Source organism: Melozone crissalis, unplaced genomic scaffold (assembly GCF_028551555.1).
Source record: "Melozone crissalis strain CALT ecotype California unplaced genomic scaffold, PUWL_Pcris_2 ptg000061l_1, whole genome shotgun sequence".
NCBI lineage: Eukaryota > Metazoa > Chordata > Aves > Passeriformes > Passerellidae > Melozone > Melozone crissalis.
In genome coordinates, this window is record NW_026535839.1 from 10,901,611 (window position 1) to 10,924,206 (window position 22,596).

General features: G+C 40.2%; 1 protein-coding gene across 1 annotated transcript; it reads left to right on the plus strand.

Annotated features, from left to right (window-relative positions):
- Positions 1-1,593: 1,593 nt before the first annotated feature.
- Positions 1,594-21,218, plus strand: RAD50 (RAD50 double strand break repair protein). The gene is made up of 26 exons (XM_054287788.1): positions 1,594-1,613; positions 2,549-2,725; positions 3,117-3,200; positions 3,432-3,583; positions 4,374-4,559; positions 4,704-4,908; positions 5,319-5,447; positions 5,664-5,829; positions 6,501-6,694; positions 7,238-7,444; positions 8,299-8,481; positions 8,694-8,851; positions 9,543-9,718; positions 9,819-10,056; positions 10,532-10,721; positions 11,572-11,698; positions 11,921-12,114; positions 12,423-12,533; positions 13,065-13,157; positions 13,257-13,370; positions 14,156-14,283; positions 15,049-15,273; positions 18,320-18,405; positions 18,820-18,962; positions 20,288-20,421; positions 20,730-21,218. Exons 2-26 carry the CDS (start codon positions 2,597-2,599, stop codon positions 20,914-20,916), a joined length of 3,939 nt encoding a protein of 1,312 aa, XP_054143763.1. The 5' UTR covers positions 1,594-1,613; positions 2,549-2,596; the 3' UTR covers positions 20,917-21,218.
- Positions 21,219-22,596: the final 1,378 nt, after the last annotated feature.

Here is a 22,596-nt window from a genome sequence, read left to right on the forward strand (position 1 = left end):
GCTGGCCAAGGGCTGCTGGGTCAAGGCAAGGGTGTGCATGGCACGTGCAGCTGACCCTCTGTGTAGTTCTGGAGGGACGCCAGGTCCTCAGGAGTAGGATAACAAAGCTCCAGAGAAGCAGGAGGAAGGGGCAGTGCTCTGGCTTGGACTTTTTTCTAGCTGGATGATGAAAAGGGGATAGGGAGCAAAGAGGAACAAGATGTGCAAGAAGACTGGTACAAGGGGGCAAGGAGCTCTGTTGGCCCTTGAGAGAAATGAACATGACCAGCCAAAGGGAGTGATCCCCTTTCCTTCCCCTGATCATCTCAAACTTTCCTGCAGTCCCTAATACTGCCTGTCTTGGTTTCAGCTGAGGTGGACCTAATTTCTTCTCAGTATTTGGTACAGTGCTGTGTTTTGGATTCAGTTGCCAGTATGTTGATGTTCTGTTTTTTTTTTTTTTTGTTGTTGTTTTTTTTTTTTTTGTTTTTTGTTTTTTTTTTTTTTGGTGTCTTGTGGTCTGCCAGTGAAGAGGTACAGAAAAGAAACAGTGAAGGAGCACAGCCAGGAGAGGTGACCCAAACTGGCCAAAGGGATATTCCACACCATGGAACATTATGCCCAGTGGATAAACTGGAGGAGTTACCTGGAAAGGGGCTGGCATTGGTCAGCAGGCAGTGAGCAATTTTATTTGGCATCAGTTATTTCTGGTTTTTTCCTTATTTATTTTCATTATTATTATTTACCACTATTATTGTATTTTACTTTGTTTTCTGTTATTAAACTAGTCTTATCTCAACCTACAAGTTTTAGAGTTGATTCTTCTCCTCATTCCACTGCAGCTGGGGGGGAAGAGCCAGAGCCTTCGTGATGCCCCATCATATAAGACAGACATTAAAGCTATAAGGGAGTGTCCAAGGGAGGACAATGAGGATGGAGAAGGGTCTGGAGATGAAGCCATGTGAGGAGCAGCTGTGGGTACTCGGTGTGCTCAGCCTGGATGACACTGAGGGTACATCTTGCAGCAGGGTACAGCAGCAGATACCGATCTGTCCTCTGTGGTGAGCAGTGATAGGACTTGAGGGATGGCCTGAAACTGTGTCAGCGGAGGTTTAGTTTGGGTATCAGGAAAAGGCTCTGCACCCAGAGGGTGGCTGGGCACTGCACAGGCTCCCCAGGGAAGCGGTCACAGCATGGAGCCTGACAGAGCTGAAGAGGCGCTCGGACAGGGCTCAGGGCGATGCTGTGACTCTTGAACGGCGCTGCGCAGGGCCAGCGGCTGGACTCGGTGATCCTTGCGGGTCCCTCCAGCTCAGCTTATTCTGTGATTCTGTGATTTCCAGCTGGGTTCGAACCACGATACCACCTCAAAAAACTCCATCGCTCCTTTCAGAAGCCACCGCAGCCAGGCCAGCTCCCTCAGGGCGCTGCGCGGGCCCGGCCGGCGGGGGGCGGTGCGAGCGGCGGGCGGGCCGCCATGGCGGGGCCGGGGCGGGGCGGGCGCGGGGGTTGCCGGGGCGCGGGCCGGCGGCGGCGGCGGCGGGCGGAGGTGACCGCGGGCATGGGGGGAACGGGGCGGTCGGGCCGGGGGCGCGGTACCGCGGCGGGCTCAGCTCGGCTCGGCTCGGCTGCGGGTAGGGGAAGGGATGGCTCCCTGGAAAATGTCCACCCCCGGCGCGGCGCGGAGCTCCGGGCGGGAAAGCCCCGCTGCCACCTCTGTCTCGGCAGGAAATGCCCGGGCCGAGCCCCACTGGGCACCCCCGGAGGAGCCGCGGGAGGGCCGAGCCCGGGCCATGGGGAACACCCCCGGAGTACCCCCGCAGCCACACACACACACCTTGGAGGCCAAGGTGCCTCCCTCAGAGCCCCCCAGTGCCCGGGGCAGCTCCCACCCGAGCACAGCCCGATGTCTGTGCCCGCCCCATGGCCTGGGGAGGTTCCAGCCTTCCGCTTCACAGCCACGAATGGGGACAAGGTGATGGATATGGTGCTGCATGGGTCTGTGAGAAACAGGCATTGGCACAGCTTGCACGGTGCTGAGTGTTGCAGTACCACAGTGGGAACTGGGACAAGGTACTGGATATGGTGCTGCATGTGCCTGTGAGAAACAGGCATTGGCAAACTTGGGTGTAGTAGTACGACAGTGGGTTGTCAAAGGGGAAAAAATATTGAGGCTTCTCTTGTGTTTGGGGAATTCTGAAGGCACATGCATAGTGTTTGTGAAGTGGAATAAAGGGTTATTCGGGCCATTGTTTTGATTTCATGATACACAGTATGGCACTTAGCTTGGAGTTGATTAATTTCTCAGTCTGAAAGAAATAAGGTTTTGCCTTCATATGTTTTGTACCTTGAACAGTAACTGAAGAACCTTAGCTGTCTTTTGAAATATATTAATCATATATGATCCATGATCCAATCATTCCATGGTTCTGTGGTTGTAGGGTACAGTTTGAAAGTATCAATGTGTGGAGTATGTAGGCTTTACTTGCTTGTATAGGTGTTTAGCCAGTTTTCAGTAATCTATTGTGATTTCTGCCTACTGGATTTTTCACAAAGCTCTGTTTTACAGGATTTACAGTGTTTTTACCTCTGACTTTGGGACAGAAGTTCAGCAGAAATGTCGAGGATTGAAAAAATGAGCATCCTCGGAGTGAGGAGTTTCGGGATAGAAGATAAAGACAAACAAGTTATCACTTTCTTTAATCCATTAACTATTTTGGTGGGACCAAATGGTGCAGGAAAAACGGTAAGCCTCACTTTATGTTAGGATTTGATCTGTAAATAGCTCTGGAAGGCCATAGCATGCGAATAATAATTTCTACAGAAAGGTATTTAATGCTATTGCAAAAGTCATGCTGTTTGCTATAAATATTGTGTTGTTTAGTGTTATTAGAAATCTGCTTTCATCCTGGAATTTGCAGAGCACTGGTTGATATTATTTCATGGGAAATTGATCCAGATCCCGATTAAAACTGCTTTTGCAAAGTATCATGGTACTCAAAAATTAAAATGTTATTTCTCTTTGTTTATGTACCTGATTCATTTATGTTTGTGCTGTTAGTGTGGATTTGCCTGTAGTCCATCTTGGTTGCTCTAAATTTGTCTTTATAACTATATACTTACTTTTGTTTTCTTAGACTATCATTGAATGTCTTAAATATATATCCACTGGTGATTTTCCTCCTGGCACCAAAGGAAAAACATTTGTTCATGATCCAAAGGTAAGTCCTAGTGACTAGATGCAATGTGTGTTTACTCCTCAGTAAAATACTGCACTGCACTCAGGTGGTGAATAAAACAGAGATGCTCAAATTGTAGCCAGCCTTGAGCTGAAATGAAGAAAAGCAGAGAGCTGGGGGTGATTAGAACATGCCCCACAGCTGGAGAGGCACACATTCCTTTGGCCCTTGAGAAGAATTCCACTCATTCTGGTTTTTTTGCTTCTGCCGAAGATTGCCAATGAAACGGACGTGCGAGCTCAGATCCGGTTACAGTTCCGAGATGTCAACGGGGAGGTCGTGGCTGTGCAGCGCTCCATGATCTGCACCCAGAAAAGCAAGGAACCTGAGTTTAAAACACTGGAATCTGTCATTACTAGAACAAAGTAAGTTGTCATGTGTTTCTTCTTACTTTGGCATGAAGATAGGTTTGGATTTGGTATATTATTTTATGCATCAGATAAGAGAAGATCGCATAATGTATTCTTTGACATAGCTACTAGTGCTTTTAGATTATAAAGGCGTGTAGTTTCATTACTTTATCTGTTAAGTGATTGAAAAATCCCACATCTGATAGCTGTGGTGTTAAGAAATACTTATATCTGTTGACTTGTATTTATTTGAAAGCTTTATTGGGTGGTGAGGCACTGGCAGAGGTTCCCCACAGAAGCTGTGGCTGCCCCCTTTCTGGAAATGTTCAAGGCCAGGGTGGATGGGGCTTGGAGCAGCCTGATTCTGTGTGTAGCATCCCTGCTCATGGCAGAGAGAATGAGGTGGGTGGCATGGACATTTCCAACCCAAATCATTCAATGATTCCGTGATTGTAGGGTACAGTTTGAAAGTATCATTGTGTGGAGTACGTTTTTTCATTTTCAGTTTCACATCCTTTCTGGCCCATGTTTAGCTCCCATCTCCACTGTTTAAGTACATTCCTTTAACTCAAGAGCTGTCCTGCCCCCTCTAGTGGTTCCTCAGAGTTCTACTATGTGAAACAGACTTCAGAAATTGGCAGTGTTAAATGCCTTTGTTGAGCATGGTAATTTTGTGCTTAAAAATTGTTACTTGTTAAATTGTTTTTGAATGGGCATGTTAAAATGAGGTTATACTGTTAAAATGTAGTTCACTTTTTGAAGAACTTGCCAGTAACTTCTTTGGGGATTTTCTTTGTCTCCACAGGCATGGTGAGAAGGTCAGTCTGAGTTCCAAGTGTGCTGAAATAGATCGGGAGATGATCAACGCCCTTGGTGTTTCCAAAGCTGTGCTTAACAATGTCATTTTCTGTCACCAAGAAGAATCCAACTGGCCGTTAAGTGAAGGGAAGGCCCTGAAACAAAAATTTGATGAGATCTTTTCAGCAACAAGGTTTTTCCCTTGACTTTTTTTACATAGTTTTTATTTAATTACAGTATTCTCATAACATAAATGTTAATAAAAATGTCTAAGACACTGTTTCATACAGCAGTATTGTGTATTGCCAAAGCAGCTGAAATTTTGCTTTTTTTAAAGGTACATCAAAGCTCTCGAAGCTCTGCGTCAGGTACGGCTGAAACAAAGCTTAAAAGTAAAAGAGTGTCAGACAGAGCTGAAATATCTGAAACAGAATAAAGAGAAAGCTCAGGAAATCCAGGATCATCTCAGCAACAGAGAAGCTCAGCTGGCTGCTTCTAAGGAGAATGTAATATCAATTGAGAGCCAGCTTGAGCCTCTAAAGGTAACTTCCATGAGGGTTATGTTAATACTTTAATACGAAGCAATAAAAGAAGTGAAAGGTGGATGAATTTCTTGGTTAAAATCTTGCACTTTTAAATCTAATCCTTTGACCTGCAGCAGACTCAAGCATACCTCAACTCACCTGGCAGATGCTTCTCTAATCTGTAAACAGTCATTGAAGGGTTAAGAACAGAATTCTTATAGCAGCTTTGGGGTTTTGTCAGTTTAAAATCTCTCTCAAATTTAGCTGGTATCTAAAACCATTTTAAACTATAATTAAAACAAAAACCAAACCAAAACTTAACGTTCCCTATTTTAAAAACATATTCAAGGAAACTGGAGGTTTTGCACTTAAAATAATTGATTATGAGATTCATGATGAGATATTTTACTTACTACATTCTTTTGCAGAGCTCTCTGGCAGTAGTTGAGCAGAATCTCACCAAAGTAATGAGGTTGGACAATGATGTGAAGGCCCTGGAGAGCAGGAAGCGGCAGATGGAAAAAGATAATCAAGATTTGCAACAGAAGATGGAAAAGGTTGGCTTTATGATAAAAAACTTAGATTATTTTACTTTATCAGTCTAAGAAAAACAGTTTTCCTGTTTTGCTTGCTGCAGATTTCCCCCTGTATGCTTATTATAGAAAATCTGCATGTGAGGTGTTAAATTCTTATTCCTTTAATTCTATTGTGGTAAAAACTATACATTTTTAAAACATCAGTAATTGATTTACAAATTTGTATGTGATGTACAGGTTTTTCAAGGAACAGATGAACAACTAAGGGATAGATACCAGAACCACCAGAGAATAGTGAAGGAGAAGGAGAAGAGATTGTTGGACTGTAAACGTGATTTAGATAGAGCCACTAAAGAGTGCCAGAGATTTAACAGTGAGAAATCAGAGCTGCTTGTTGAACGAGGTAATTCACACTTCATCTATAGTCCTGTGTGGTTTCTAATGTCATTAAATCTGAAATGGAGCTACTGATAATTGAAGTGATCTGAACTGGACAAAGTTCCTCAAATGTGTGTTAGTTCAGGTTCACCTGCACAGTGGGATGGGAGAGTCCTGCTGGTGGACAAGTTTAGGTGTTTTTCTCCTGGAGTTTCTAACAGGCATTTTTTCTGAGCTATAATTACAACATGAAGTACATTTTGTCATATAACAGAGAAAAAGCATGAAAGCTGAATGCCTGGCATTGTCCATGTCTCATGTGGAGACTGGGGACGAGTCAGAGGGCTTGAAGTTAATGTTCTTTCAATTGTGTATCCTTTTTTGATGGGTTATGGGAATTTCAGCAAAGCTGTAGTATTGAGTCACAGAATACATGCTTTCATAAAATACATTTGGGCTTTGTTTTTTTTATCAGAATTATTTAATGATTTTAGGGGCTTACTTTTGAATTATTGATTTATTTAATTCATAAAAATTTAGTTACCTGAAATATAAATCTCAACCTATAGCTTTTTATTCTTTTTGTGTTGTTGAAAAATACTTCAAGGTTTCAAAGGATTTCAACTGGCTTTGAATCCTCAGCGTGTCTCCTGCCTCAGTTTTTCAACATTTATGTCACTTTTTCTTTTTGTGGAGGTCGTCTTCAACTGCAGGCAGATCGTCACCAGGAGCACATTGTGACCAGGGATTCCTTAATTCAGTCTCTGGCAGCACAGCTGGAGTTGGATGGCTTTGAGAGAGCCCCTTTCACTGACAGGCACATTGCCAGTTTTCACAGGCTGGTGAAGGACAGGCAGGACAGGGACACAGAAGCTGCAAATCGTATGATGGTGAGAATTTTCTTGTTTAAGTTGTGTCATTTGTATGGGCCATTGGTGTTTTATTGGTCCATGTGGGTCTTTATGGTGCTGGGAGAAAGTGTTGGTGGGGGGGGAGCTGAAGCTGGGTTTTTTTAGAATTCTTGGTAATTTGTCATCTGCATCTTTCAATGGAAATTTTGGAATTATGAGTGATCACCAAGGCTATTGAGCAGACAGTTCATCAGAGAGGTTCTTCTAGCAGTCCTCATGCAGGTGCATCACTGATAAGCTCAAAAACCTGAGGAAGAATTACAGTGGGCAGCTGGTTTAAAAATAAACAGCTTTTGTTGAAGTCATGTTCAAAATGGACTTGCTGTCACAGAGTGCTGCTGGTATGGTGCATCTGCATTTTGCTATCAGAAACATTTCAGCAGTTAATTTTGGACAAGTTGTAATTTTCTCAGTATTTCAATGTTTTACTGTGGTGAATAGTGGCACACTAGTGTGAAGAAGTATTTTAAAATATTTTCCTGTAAAAAAATAATGAATATATTATTGCTGATCTTCTTTCAGAGAGAATTTGCACAGAAAGAAACAATGAAACAAAAACAGATAGATGAAATAAGAGACAAGAAAACTGGATTAGAAAGAACCATTGACCTGAAATCAGACATTCAAAATAAGAAACAAGCAGAGCTGAAGAATGTCAAATGTGAATTGCAGCAGTTGGAGGGATTTTCAGACAGGATTAGCGAGCTGGATGAGGAGATTGGCAAAATGGTAAGTTAGTGTGTAACTGAAGAAGTTATAGAAGCTTGAAGTAAAAGCTTGTGGCTTTATCATTAAAAAAATATACCAAAACTTATAACACCCCCCCCCTTTGATGTTTACTCTTTCAGTTGTGTTTCTGCCCTTTTAATACCCTTTATGCTTTGTCTGTTCAGGTAGGGCACCCTTTGGGGCAGGGTCTGTTCACTGCCTTGTTTTTGTGCAGTCCACACATAGAATGGCGGCTTCTGCTTGGTGAGTTGTAAACAGGGCAATAGCACAGCTGGCAAGTAGGAGATTGGTTACTCTCAAACTATTGGGCCAGAAACTTTGAATTTAAAGTTCCACACTACCTACATTTTTGGAGATATCTTGCCTGTGAGATGGACTAGTTGGTTATAAGTCTTTTATCTGATGAAGTAAGGTTACAAGCATTTTATGTTACAGCTGAACAGCTGGTTATGCCTTTGGAGCCAAATATTTTATGTTTGTTAGCAGTGTATGAATTCTGCTTGACAGTGTTTTTTCTAACCTCCTCACTAGGGTAATTCCAAACTTAATATACAGTAGATACTAAAATAAAGACAATCAAACTAAGTATGAGTGAGCTTCTGGTAAAAGCATGAGCAAGCTGGGGCAGTGCTGCATTCCAGGACTGCATCCAGTATCTTCCTGGGGCTTTTCTTGCCCCACACCAGTCACAGCCTTTGTCCTTTTGCATTTATTCTTTACAAATCTTGTATCATTCCTGTAACAGCTACTGATGCTGCTGCCAGGCAGCTGAAGAGGTTTCTTCTGTTTCCTTTAGCTAGTATTTATTGATTTTTGGAATTATTGTGTCTCCTGGGCTTTTCTTTTTTGTATAGGAACATGATCTGGAGAAGGCTGAGAGGAACAGCAATATAGAAACACTGGAACAGGAAGTACAGACTCTGCAAAATGAGAAAATAAACCTGGACAGAGCTCTTAGGAGGTTGGATCAAGAGATGGAGCAGTTGAATCTGCACACCACAACCATTACCCAATTGGAGATGCTGAAGAAAGACAAAGTAATGTTTTTATCAATATCTCATGAGAGAGAGACATGGAATTGATACAGTGCCTCCAACATTTGTGTGTTTTTCAGTGTATTTGTGTATTTATCAACAATCAAATGTATAGCTTCTGTCTGACTTGATAGAAACTATTAGCTTAATAAATGCATTGATGGCTATAAACCTGAAGATAGGAAAATTTCATTTGAAATACTTCATTTCCCCAGGCAGAGAAAGAAGATCAGATCAGAAAAGTAAAGTCAAGACATTCTGAGGAACTAACATCACTGCTGGGATACTTTCCCAATAAAAAACAACTTGAAGACTGGCTTCATGGTAAAAATAAAAAGATTAATCAGACAAGGGATACTCTTGCTAATCTGAAGTAGGTATTAATTTAATAGATTATTTCTTCACAAGTTTTTATGTAATTACAAATTTAAATGTTGGAAAGTTTCATATGTTCAAAATACTTTTTACTTTAATTTATTAGTGTTATTTAGGTATCTGCAAAATCAGAGAAAACATTCCTGTGATACAGAGCTGATACAGTTTGTACTGGTTAATAAAATCACAATATTTGTAGTGTGTCAAAGAAAGCACTAAAAGCAGATAGCAAAATAGTGATCTGGAACATCCTTAGTTGTTTGTAGTAATTCTAGCTGAATGAATGTGCCTGGGGCTGGAAATTGCTGGTCTTCTGATTTTCTGATAAGTCAGAGTTGTTGTTGTTGTTGTTGTTGTTGTTGTTGTTGTTGTTGTTATGAGTGGTTAGTGACAATATCACAAATTCATGTGTGATTACCTGTTCTTGGTTTCATTTGATTAGAAAGAGTAGGAAGTTTCTAATCAGTAATCATCTAGAAAACAAAAGGGATTTAAAATTAAACACCTGTGCTGTACTTGGATGAATAAAAGGTATATGCTATAGACTGCATGAAAAATCAATAAAAAAGAACTGATGAATAGTTCTCCAATTCCAATTTCAAATTACCTTTCCATGGCTTTTGGTTTTGCTTAAACAGTCTAAATCTTTGTGTTTAGGTAGTAAAAGTGTTTCTGCATTAATATTTCAGCAAGAGACTGGCATCAGTAGAATATGATAAAACTTATGCCAGTAATGAGCTAAAGAAAAAAGAAACCCAGTTGTCCAGTCATGAAGCAAAACTTTTTGATGTTTGTGGAAGTCAAGATTTTGACAGTGACCTGAACAAACTTCAAGATGAAATTGAAAAAAGTTCCAAACAGCGAGGTAAATTTGTGTGTAGCTTGATTTTTTTTCTCTGAAGCACTAATTTAGCTGATTATTCACTGTTTATTCAACATAAGTGTTCTGCTTGTTTTTCACCCAGCTGTGCTTGCTGGAGCCACTGCAGTTTATTCACAGTTCATTACACAGCTGACAGAGGAGAACCAGTCTTGTTGTCCAGTTTGCCAAAGAGTTTTTCAGACAGAGGCTGAGCTGCAGGATGTCATCAGTGATCTGCAGTCCAAACTGCGCCTGGCCCCAGACAAACTGAAGTCCACAGAGTCTGAGCTTAAAAGAAAAGAGAAAAAACGTGATGAAATGATGAGTCTGAAACCCCTGAGGTAAAGTGCTTAGGGAACCACATGGTTACAGGCTGTTTTCTCTTAAATGTGTGGGGTTTGATTGTAAAAAACTATGCAGACATCAAGGAGGCTTTATTCTAGGGCTGGTTAATGAATTTCAAAATGTCATTGTTGGGAGAAATACTGTGAGAGAATTTGAGGATGGATGAGGGTAGAGCTGTCCTTCACAAGAGGGCACTCTTGTTCAGTGCTTCTGAGCACTTGCTGTAATGAAGTTAAAAACCAAAAGAGATTTTGTTTGCTTGTTTGTGTTATCTCACCTAAAATGAGGGATGTATTACCTTGGCTGGGTATGTAATAAGCTTAAATGTGGGCAAGGTTAAGGAGGTACTATTTTAGCTAAATTTAGTCTTCCACTACTAAATAACATCACAGATTTTGTGATCTTGAATGTCTTCAATCTATGCTGTTTTTTCTGACCAAGGAAATTTTAGGGATTTATATTTTGTCTTAGGCGAACTGTAGTTGAACTCCAAGATAAGGAAATTCCAGACCTGAGGAACAAGATCCAGAATGCAAACAGAGATTTAACAGGCCTGAAGGGTGAGATAGAAGAACAGGAATCACTTCTCCAGACAGCTTTGTCTGAGGAAGAAGGTGCCAAAGCACGTTTACAGGATATAACTCTGATGGAAAGGTATCAGGTACGCTTTGGTAACTTTTTTTTTAATACATAAAATTATATTCCTTTGCATTTAAATATGTAGTTATTCAGTAATAGGACATAACTTTGAGGTCCTTATTTTAAAATGCCTCCAGAGGCAGTATAACCTAAATGATCTTGTACTAATAAAACTTTGATTTACAAAAGTTTTTTTTGAGCACCACAAAGTCCCTTGAGTTCTGATTCAATTCTGTGCTATATGAACTGAAAAAGGAGATGTAATCCAGAACTGAGCACAACCATGAGTACACCTAAGAGTTTTTAGTCCTCATAGTCATTATAGGTCTCTGTATTCCCAGCATCTCACATGTGTTTCCTGGTTCTGTGCCATCTGAATATATGGTAAAGGGAAAGATAAATCCTGAACTTTTTATTATCCTGGCATGGGAGACAATTTTTAGCAGTCTTCATGGCTCTATTACCAACATGAAATCTTTGCTTGACTGAGAACCTTCAGAGGAGCTCTTAGGGAACCTGGGGCCAGGCAAAGGCCTGAGAGCATTTCACAAGGTGGAGATGTCAGCAGCTCCTGAGGCTCCAACAATTCCAGTGTTGCAGGGACAGATTGCACATGGAACTGTCCTGAACTGGGCTGGGGATGTTAAAGGCTTGTGCATCCTTATTGTCTGATTCCATCCACAATTGGGAATTCCAGTTCCTAGCAGCTGACATAACCCTGCTGCTAATGATGTGACATTGTTCTACAAGGGAAGGAAATTGGAAGCTCTTGATTGCCTCAAGCCCTGAGCTTGTTCTTATGTGCCAGAGGTGAAAAAATACATTGTTAAAGACTAATTCAGTAGTAATGGTTCTTCTCCTCATGCTTTCAGACTGATATCAGGGATGTGGAACGAAAAATTGCTCAGCAGGAGGCTAAGCTGCTAGGTGTCAATTTAAGTAGGACTGTGCTTCAAGTAAGCAGAGAAAAACAAGAGAAAAAACAGCTGTGGGATACAGGTAGGTCCTACAAACCTGTTATTTCACTTTTTACTAAATGTAATGTTCCAAAATTCTCGCCCTTAAAATTTTAGTTTACTTCTTTTATGTTCTTAAATAATTCTATTCTCCTAGTTTGTTGTTACTGGTTTTTGGAGTCGCACCATCTTCATTTAGGGATGAGTTTTCACAAGGATTACAACAATGGTTTTGATAACAGATTGACTCTGTTTTCATCTGCAGTTACCAGTAAAATTGAGTTAAATCAGAAACACAAGCAGGACCAGCAAAGCCAGATCCAGCAGCTGAAGAGTGCAGTGAATGAGCTCAAGGCAGAGAAGCTGCAGATTGTCAGCAGCATGCAGCGGCGGCGGCAGCTGGAGGAGCAGACTGTGGAGTTAACCACTGAGGTTCAGTCCTTATGCAGAGAGATCAAGGTGACAAATACTCTCAGTTGTTTAACCCTTAGTTTTGCTGGCCTTGAAATAAAAAATAATAATCTCGTCATACTTAATATTGTCTCTAGTCCTAGACAATGGGATGGATTTTTAAATGTTCGTACTGTGTTGCTGTTGTGTATCTATGGGAATTTCTTGAATTTTTTTAATACATATTTTCAAATTTCCTTTTTTTAATACACACAAAAAAGAAATAAGCAACCATATTACTTTTTATACTGCTTGAAAAAGTATTGATCTTCACCTGAATGCAAAAATAAAAACTACTTTTTCCGACTACTTTTCAGGAAGCAGAAGAACAGGTACTTCCTTTGGAGGCAAAGTTAGACAAATTGCAGCAGGAGAAGGAGGAACTAGTGAATAAAAGGACTGCAAGTAATAAAGAAACACAAGAGAAGGTTTGTTTGTTCTTGGCATAGCTGTGAGATAGGATTAGACATTGTTTTTCAGTGGATGGGAGCTGTGGTACTGAGTTTGTTTTTAGGAAACATCAATAACAGCAGGAGGTGCTTTAGATTGGTAGAGCTTTTAGGGAATAAAAGGAACATGTCACTCAGGACATGAACTCAATTGTAATTCACCTTTGGCAGTCTTGAAAAAAGACTTCTTGGGACATTTGGCAATATTTATTAGCTGGTGGCATTCAAAAGCCCTTCCTAAGTCGACCCAAGAGGAGCAGCAAGGATGACCATCACCCATCCTTGCCAAGGGACACACTGGTTCTTCTCAGGTTAAGTGGCCCTCACTTGTTTTGGGAAACATTTTCATGTTTATAAGAGGTACTGGGATTGTAGAAGGTGAAGGCTTTATTAGAAAACTAAAAGGACTTAGAATAAGGAATTGTGGTAGTGTCATCCAGTATCTTTGATACAGAGCGTATCTGTTCTTGGACAGAAGACAATATTTCATTTGGTATCTTTTCTCTGCAGATGAATAACATAAATGAGAAAGTTAAAGATATAAACAAGTACGTGAAAGAAATTGAAAACTATATTCAACAAGGAAAAGAAGACTATAAAAAGGTAATCTAAAATCTAAATCTTTTTTTTAGTCAGTAAAAGGTTAGCATCAAAATTACTTTTGTTTTGGAATCATATGCCATTTTCTTCATACTTCTTTAGCAAAAGGAGTCTGAACTTGAAGAAGTAAATTCTCGTTTGGCTGCCTGTGAGAAACAGAAGGAAAAGATAAGTAAAGAGATGGAAATGACCCGCCAAGATATTGACACTCAAAAGGTGGGTATGTTGTTGAATTATACTTGGCATAGTTGAAATAATTCCTAGTTCTGGTTTGTCTGTAGTGGTGTGAAATGAGCTTCCTTTTGGTTTATTTGATCAGTTGTTAGTCAGGATAGTTGCTATACGTGCATTAGGCTGAAAATAGTCTTGAGATTTGTATGTGGAAATTTAAAAACCATTTATCTCTGACTATCATCTGATGGTATTTCTAAGAGTTAAGTCTGGTGGGATAGTAGTCAGCATTTTCAGGAGTGTCTTTATGTGGAGGATACATGCCTTTATAAGTAAAGTACAAACTGCAGGTACCAAAAGTTGCCTGCTATTCCAGATTTATCCTGTACTTTGAATTCTTGTGTATATGTTTCAAATACAGTTTACATTCCTTCTAGGAAATATGTCCTTCCCCATTCTACTCTCTCAGTTACTGTCTACTGATGTAGAACTTCAATAAGGGACTTAGTTAAATCTGTCCTTGGTGAAAATTACTCGTCCAGAAATCCATGGTTGAAACATGGATTAATATTCTTAAAAAGAATCAGTCTTGTGTTCACTTGTGACAGTAAACACTGCTAAGTGTTATTCCAGTTTGAAAGATTAAATAATACTGCTGATTTCCATTTTGCACAATTTTTAGGACAGTCTAAGTTCTCCTTGTGATAATTTTTGTTGTTTTCAATTGTTTTATGCTTGCAGCACGTTTCAGAGTTGTGCAGAACTGATACATTGTAATTGATAACCAACATACTGAAACCTTATACAATTTCTTGTTTCTTTGGAGCTAGATCCAGGAGAGGTGGCTGGAGGATAATCTCACCTTGAGGAAGCGGAATGAGGAGCTAAAAGAAGTTGAAGATGACATAAAAAAACTTATGAAGGAGATGGGAGAAATGAAAGTCCCCCAGATGAAAAAGTAAGCACCTTCAGAACAGAATGGTGTGCTTTGCACAAGAATTCATAGAACATCTGGATGTTGTAGTCACTTCACTGTGTTTTAGGGTGTCTGATCCTCTCCTCACCCCATTCATGCAGGCCACTTTCTCCTTCACAGCTGTGTTTGGTTCATATCCCTGTGACCACAGTGTGAATGACTCTGAAATTATACAGTGCTTCTGGCTAGAAATAGAGATATCTGCTCATACCTGATCCAATCCAATCCTTTTCATGATGCTTACTGAGAAATCCACATTTAAATAATTCATGCTTCTGGATGAGAGTACTTAGTTTTTAATTTCAGTCTGCTCACTTAGTTCCCAGCAGCAAATTTTATGTTTACTTCAATAGTTTAGTAATAATTGCTTAGATAATAAACACCTTTTTGAAAAGTAATTAGCCCTTTGCTGGTTCTTGCATGTGAAATATTTATTTAGCATGCTAGAGCTTACCCAGTAATTAATCTTATTTTGTTCAGTATGCATCTATAAAATTAATTTTTTTTGTTTATACATGTAGCACTTTAGCATTTGAACTTGACAACTTAAAACTTAACAAATTTAAACTATTTGTATTTCAAAAATGTCTTCATTTCAGTGGCATTAGTGCTATAATTTTAACTGTTACACACTTTATAGATACGATACAATGAGCTGTTGTCCAACATAAACTCAAAATTAGAGCTCTGATTAAAAAATGGAAACACTAAACACAAAATACAAGTGTATCAATTGTGGTTTGACAGTGAGCAGAAGCATTTGGAGGAGAAGATAGAATCCCTGAAGAGGAACCACCACGTGGCCCTTGGCCGGCAGCGGGGCTTTGAGGAGGAGATCGTTCGCTTCAGGAAGGAGCTCCGAGAGCCCCAGTTCAGAGATGCAGAGGAGAAATACAGGGACATGATGATTGTCATGAGAACCACAGAGCTGGTGAACAAAGATCTGGACCTCTATTACAAGGCTCTTGATAAGTAAGTGTTGTCCAATGAGGGTGATTCTTAATTGTTTTCATCTTCATTGGTATTGATAACCTTGATGCAGAAGTGTGGGGGTCCCAGTTGTTGGGTTTCTCTGGGTCTGTGTTGAAGGCACTTGAGACATTAATTCATGTTCACACTCAGGTGTTTATTATTTCTTATCAGTAAAACAGTCTCGCTACTGTGAGTTCATCAGCTTTTCATCAGAAGGCACAAAATGGCCAACAATCCCTTGTTCCAAGGTTTTTTAAGACTAAACTGTCCAATTAAGAACTGACACCTGGATTATTTCCCCTTTTAACCCAATAACTGATCCCAAACAGCTGCAATGTGAACTTTTCTGCCCAATTACAAAATGCCACCCAAACCCATGGAAAAGAAGGAAGAAGAAGCATGAAGAAGAAACCCAGGATGACACCTTGCTGCCATCCACAGCATACTAAAAATCCCCAAACCTAAATGTCTCACCAAGTGATACACCTACACTTCTCTCTGTAATCTATTTCACAATTCTGTGGATTCTAATCTATTATGAAGTCTAGGAAACTTTCTCTATGAATGAGGGTCAAAGTCAGTGCTCCCCTGGGGGTCAGGGCACCCCAGAGCAGACAGAGAAATATTCCCGGTACCCTGGGTTTCCACATCAAAGCAGCTTTCAATTTCAGGCTTCCAGGGTGACTTAGAGGAAATTGATATGATTCCTTGAGACACATCATTTCTCTTCATATATTCTGACATTTAAATATTGAGAAAACATAAGGTATAACTTCCTAAGTAAATGAATGAAACTATACTGGAAGCTGCACAGGATTGGTATGATGTAGGAAATTTGTAAGGTAATGTCTATAATATACACATATTAAATGCTTTGATGGTAATAATTGGAATTTAATACTGTCATAGGTAAGTCTGATATTTGTATTCCCAATTCTCTGAAAGCCTTATTTGGAGTTTTGATTGTACATTTTAGGACTTATATTTGCAGTACTGCAGTAGGAGAGAGATAAGGCAAGGTGAGATTGATGTTTAAATCCTTCATTTTTAACCTGAGCCCTTCTACTTCCATTTCTATAGCAATACATTTTAGCATCTTCTGGTCATATCTTACCATGAGTAAGATATGCCAGGTAAATTTCTTGTTTCCTATGGCATTTGCTCAGGTAAATAATTGTGTTTTAAAGAACATTACAATGTAGAGGATTTTTTTGCCCTTTTCCAGTGTGGGTGGTTTTGTGCTTATATTAAAGAAAATAAGGTCATAAGAAACATATCTGGCATTTGATGGAAAGTGTAGCAAGTTTGCTCTTGTTTCTGTTTCCTCTGGAAGCTTGTTAGCTAGTCTTGGACTGACTGGGCAAAAAGAGCATCTCAAAATTGGTAACCATATACAAAATAAAACATGTGGCTCCCTAAAAACCCTGTTTGGTTGGTTATCATGATGGAATAGCAATGAACAACTTGATGGACAGTGGGAGAGGATTTTGGAATCAGTGGATACATTTTAGGAAATAGAAAATTGGTGCTCAGTGGCAAAAAGATAGGTATTAGAAATGAAAAAAGAGAAAGAAAGATAAATATTTTGGCCACTGTAGGAATTCTCAATACACCCATGTCTTGAATAAAGTATGGAATTTTGGCCTTCTCTTGAAAAGGGTTTGCTAGTGCTGGAAAAAAGGAACACAAAACAGTAATTACATGGTTGAGGATACAGCATAATGGTCAAGAAACAAAATAAATGAGAACTTTCTAAGTTGAAAGGACATTCTAGAGGAACCCTGTTCTAAGCTGGTTTGATAATAATATTAAACAAAGTGAACATGATATTAAAATGTAAGCTAATCCAAAATCTTTGTGAAGATCTAAGTTATTCAGAGCGTGTATAAGTCTTCCCTTTCAGTTGTAATGGAAATGCACTCCAAGAATTTCCTTTTTAGAATTTTCTTGTATGGTATCAAATCATCTATTGTTTCTATTTAAGGCTAAACAGGAAAACAGTCTTGTAATTTCAAGAAAAATAGATAAGCATCACTTAGCGGTAATCGCCTGAAAAATCAGCAAGGCAAAATGCTAACTCTAATGGCCAGAGCTGTATCTGGGGCTGGGAAAACCAGCATTTTTGGTGTTCCATGCTATCAGATGATATTTATTGACTCTATTTAGAGATTTATGATAAATATTGATGAGGAATGCATTCTTGGGCCTAAGCAAATAGTTGAAAATGCTTCATTTTCACTTAACAAAACCTATCAGAGTTGATACCTCAGTATTCCCCAGAACAGGTGGAAAGGCAAGGTAGAAAAAGCATGTGTAAAAGTCCATTTCAGAAGGATATTTTATTTCCACTATATTTTTTGAAAGAAGACATTGCCATAAAGCAAGTGAGCATTTCTTTCATTACAGAGTAACTTTTCTGTAAAAAGACAAGTTAGAAATGCTCTGTCCTGTCCTTTTCCGAGTGTTTTGTAAGATTTCCTCTGTTAATAAACTAAACTCACACTACTGTGTTAACCACAGAAATTAAATTAAAAGTTATTAATGATATCCTCTGTTACTCTTGCTGCTGAAAAGTATTTCTTGTCATAATGCCTGTTTGGAGAATTACAAATTATATTCTCAGATGAAATTCTCTGCTCTGAGGAGACTTCAGGTTCTCCTTTCCTGCTGTTGTTTGCCCTGTTGGCAGACTGTGTCAGAATAACACTCCTGTTCTGGAAAGCTGAAAATAAACCTCACACATAAATCATAAATCTCTTAAAAAGTCAGGTAAAGTCATTCTCCCTTGAGTAACTGCAAATATATTTGTTGTCATTACTTTCCTATTTCTTAGAACTGAGCTGTTTGTGAGCACAGAATTATTTACACAATGGCATGTTGTTATTCTTTAGGTACTTCTCTGTCCAAAATGAATTAGTATTTTCTCTATTTTTAGTGAAAGTATGAAGGGAATGGAAAGGGACCTGCCACCTGCCTTAAAGCCCCTAGCAGTCCATAGCAGTCCATGGTTGCCTCTCTAACAGTTTGTATTTTTTGCTGTTTTTAGAGCAATAATGACATTTCATAGCATGAAAATGGAAGAAATTAACAAAATAATTCGGGACCTGTGGCGAAGCATTTACAGAGGACAAGGTATGTAATAATATATTTTAAAGTTTTACCCAAACGGATCTGTTTGATATTGGGCACTGCATAAGGAAAAGTGTTTGTTGGCAAAATGAGAAATAGCTGGTTCCATTCTAAAGGCTGTATCTGTTCTTCACCACTGTAATCTTTTTATTGCACATTATGTAGTAACATGCAGGATAAATAGAGTTAATTTTCACTTTTCTGTGTTTTCCGAAGGTTAGGTTTTTTTGTCACAGGACAGTGCATGAGTTCATTCCTTCCATTTTGGAAAAGGTATTTTCCAAGATGGATCTATCAGTGGGAGTTCTGAATGGAATTTTTATTGTTACTACATATTATACCTCTCATCTCCCACTAATCCTATGATACCTTTCAAGATTTTTGATAATGTATGAGCTGTCTCCTTCCCATTTTCAGATATTGAATATATAGAAATCCGCTCTGATGCAGATGAGAATGCCTCAGCCACTGACAAAAGAAGAAATTACAATTACAGGGTGGTGATGGTGAAGGGAGATACAGCACTGGATATGAGAGGAAGGTGCAGTGCTGGGCAAAAGGTAATGGCTTTGTCTTCAGTACACAGCAACAAGGATGCTGAAACCTGACTCACATCAATGCAGGGGAGTCAAGTGACAAAGCACAGGCAGCTCCAGCTCTAATTTATTATTGTGTACAACTTCCCTTCACTTTCTGGGTGTTACACACACAATGTGTGACTCAGCATCTGACCCCTGCTTTGGGCTGCCAAAATCCATTGTTTCAGATGGGCACTGGGCTGGTGCCCTGCAGGAGTGAAGGGTTTGACTTCCTCTGTCCTAAGGTTCAAGTCCTCCTGTTTTGTGTCTTCCTGGTTACCACTGAGGTTACCTCAGCTTCAGGTCTATCAACTTGCTTCCTCTTTCTTTTTTCTTTGTGAGCCATGGGTCTTTTTGCACCTGCATCTACTTCTAAGTTGATAGGATCTCTCTTCCACCAAATTATGTTGCTTTCACCTGCTGCTGACTGCAGCCTTTCAGTTCATGTCACACCAATATCACACCCAGCCGTACTTCCAGGCATTGCATTTCCTCCTGTGCTGTCAGCTTGCAGCTCTGTGAGCTGTCCATTCCTCTTCAGTAACACACTGGAGAGCTGCCTGGTGACACACAGCTGTGACCTGTGGTCAGAGTTCATCACCGTTAACCACACCCACACATGCTGAGGGTTCTTTCCACCTGTCTGTTCTATTAAATGTGTCCTCTCCTGGGGTGCTTTAGGATGTTGCGTTAGAGTCCTATGTAAGTGAGAATGAAACTTGAACAAGTTTCTTAGCTGAAGTTCTGAGAATTCTTTGATGATGAAATGTGGTGCCAGCACTCATGATAATTGGAAAATATTTTTGGCAGCGCAGTTTCCATTGAGCGTTCTGTAGTTTTTAGTGGTTCAGGAGATCTTGTAAATATGATTACGCATCATTTGATGCAAAGCTAACACAGAAGGTAGTAAATCCTACTGTCTTCCATTATAGTAAGAAGTCAAGAGTTCAGTAACTCAGTAATATGCAGACAAATTTCCACCTGCTGCAGTGGGGTGGGCTTGAGCAGAGTGTTGGGGTAATGCAAATGGCAGTGTCATAGCAGCTTTACCTCAGATCAGAATCCTTACTTGCAGTGTCTTCTGAATTTTGAGTGCCTCTTTGTAGAGTCAATCTTTGAATTCAAACTAGAAGTTTCAATGTAGTTTTTCAGCAAGTAGTTAGTTACTGTCATTTTGTGCACTGTCAGCATGTTGTTCTGTAAACTTCAGTCACGGTTTGTGATGGCATTAAAAACAAGTTGTTTTGTGTAGATCCTCTTTAAACAGTTTGAAGCCTGAGATTTTTGTGGTTTTTCCTTTCCCTCAGGTGCTTGCTTCTCTCATCATTCGCCTTGCTCTAGCAGAAACATTCTGTATCAACTGTGGCATTCTGGCCCTGGACGAGCCTACAACCAACCTGGACCGAGAAAACATCGAATCCCTGGCACATGCCCTGGTGGAGTAAGTGAGCTCTCCTTGTGGTGCTTAACAGTGGATATTTTTCAATACCCATTTGGCATTATATTTTAAGCTGGCATGTCTTTGTTGTGAGTAGCTTCAGATTCCATCTCTATCTGAAAAAGGTATTTCTTATATAATTTCAGGGGTTTTTTTATGTGGTTAAAAAGAGTGGATAATCAGCATTAGATTACTCGATGGTTCATATCATTCGTTATCAATATTGAAATATTTTAGTGCTGTGTATTGGCAAGTTCTGTGATGCTGGCCTGGGCTGTAGGGAAATGCACACTGGATATTTCTCTTTGCAGGATAATAAAGAGCCGCTTACACCAACGCAACTTTCAGCTGCTGGTGATAACTCACGATGAAGATTTTGTGGAACTTCTGGGCCGTTCTGAGTATGTGGAGACATTCTACAGGATAAAGAAGAACATTGATCAGTGCTCTGAGATCATGAAATGCAGTGTCAGTTCCTTAGGCTCCTATGTTCATTAGAATGCCAAGTAATTATGTACTACAGACAGCCCAACCTGATCCATTGTACACTGCCTGCCTTGATAGAGCTCAGTGTAGGTGGCTGAAAATGTAGTTCCTTCCTATCTTGTTCTACTGAAACTTTGTAACAATTTTAGCCAGAGTCTAAAACCGTGAGACTTCTCAACTTACCTTTCTCCATATTTCTGTGCCTGGGCTAAGAATCACCATAATTTGAAAGAATTTAAATGAATGCCACACCGTTAAATTTTGATGTATTTTATGCTTTTAAAGTGAAAATAAAGTTGTGATATTATTTTGCATGTTGTGTGGGACAAGTTGCAGATTCTCTGGAATAGCTGTGGGGAATACAGTTTGCTGTCCATCTCTGGCAAGGTCAGCAGTGATGGGTGTCACTTTGGTTGAAAGTGTGTTCATTGCTGTCTCCAAATCTACCCAAAATTGACAAGCTTCAAAGAGAACTTTTACTACTTTCTCTACAAGGTAACCTAACTCTGGCTGTTCAAAGACAGAATTTTCCCTTGCTTCAGAATAAAGCAAAGGCCCATCTCTAACCAGATGAATGGATGAATTCTGCTCAGGGAGTTATGTTCTGATTCTTCATGGCAGTGTCTGCAAACGGGAAAATGGAGCATAAGTGTCTCAGAGATTTAGTGTGGATGCTGAGCTTCACCTGCCCTGCTCTAAGCTCTTTTCCTTGGGGTGGCAGCAGCCCTGCAGCTTGGCAGCCCCAGGGAACCTGCTTCTCAAGGGGAGGGACAGTGGAAAGCCATGGGGGTGGCCTGCTGCAAAATGCAAAGAGCCTGATCATCAGAGTCCTGAGGTTGCACAAACTGTGCCTTGCTGCTTCCAAAGCCATGCAGCTGAGGGAAGGAATTTCTGGATCCCTGTTTCTTTGTGAGCAAGTCAGGGGCTACCTTGAATTCTTGGTAGGAGTCCACAAGCAGAAGCTGGACATGCAGTTCTTTAAATCCTTTCAATCAGCAGCAATGGGCTGACCCTCCTCAGCAAACAGTGTATGACCAAAGCACAATTTTCAGAGGAAAAATCTTTAAACAGCCATTAAAGAAAATTAATTTCTGTAACATCAGGACATTCCCTTTGGCAGATGCTCAAATGAGCCTAAGAACATTGCATGTTGTCTTCCTTCTCTTCCAGGGTGCAGGAATTCCTTTATTTTGCAGGGATAAGGAGAAGTTGACAGGGGAGGAGTGCCAGCAGACCTGGCTTGTGTAGGCAGGGCCTGGGGCTGGCTGAGCATGATGGGCCAGGGCTTTTCCCCTGAGGATGGTGCAGCTGAGCCCTCACTTGATGTCGCACACCTCCAACAGCACCTGAGGAGTGTGGGTATCTGCACAGAAAAGGACAGAGTCCAATATCCATCCCCCAGCTCTGGTTCTCCATGGCAAAGGCTCTCAGGCCTCAGCCTTGGCCAGGGTGAATGGCAGTGAGTGCCTCAAAGAGTCATGGCAGAAACCAAGACCTTCAGCTAAGGATTTTTTCTACCTAAATTTTCTGAAACCAGTGTCAGGGTGACCCCAGTCATCGGGAAACCACTCAAAGATAAGAAAACGAATGAGGCTTCCTAGCAATTACGATTTCACCAATTCCCCAAAAAAGCAATGAACACACAACTAGGGAGGGAGGGGGGAGGGCAGAGATAGGAAAATGCTACTAACC

What these genes read in the sequence shown, in the direction of transcription:
- RAD50 (XM_054287788.1), top strand. Translation starts at nt 2,597, where the DNA reads ATGTCGAGGATTGAAAAAATGAGCATCCTCGGAGTGAGGAGTTTCGGG. An exon ending in TCTGTCATTACTAGAACAAA is followed by an intron (nt 3,584 to 4,373) that starts GTAAGTTGTCAT and finishes TTGTCTCCACAG; the next exon opens with GCATGGTGAGAAGGTCAGTC. An exon ending in AAAAAGTTCCAAACAGCGAG is followed by an intron (nt 9,719 to 9,818) that starts GTAAATTTGTGT and finishes TTTTTCACCCAG; the next exon opens with CTGTGCTTGCTGGAGCCACT.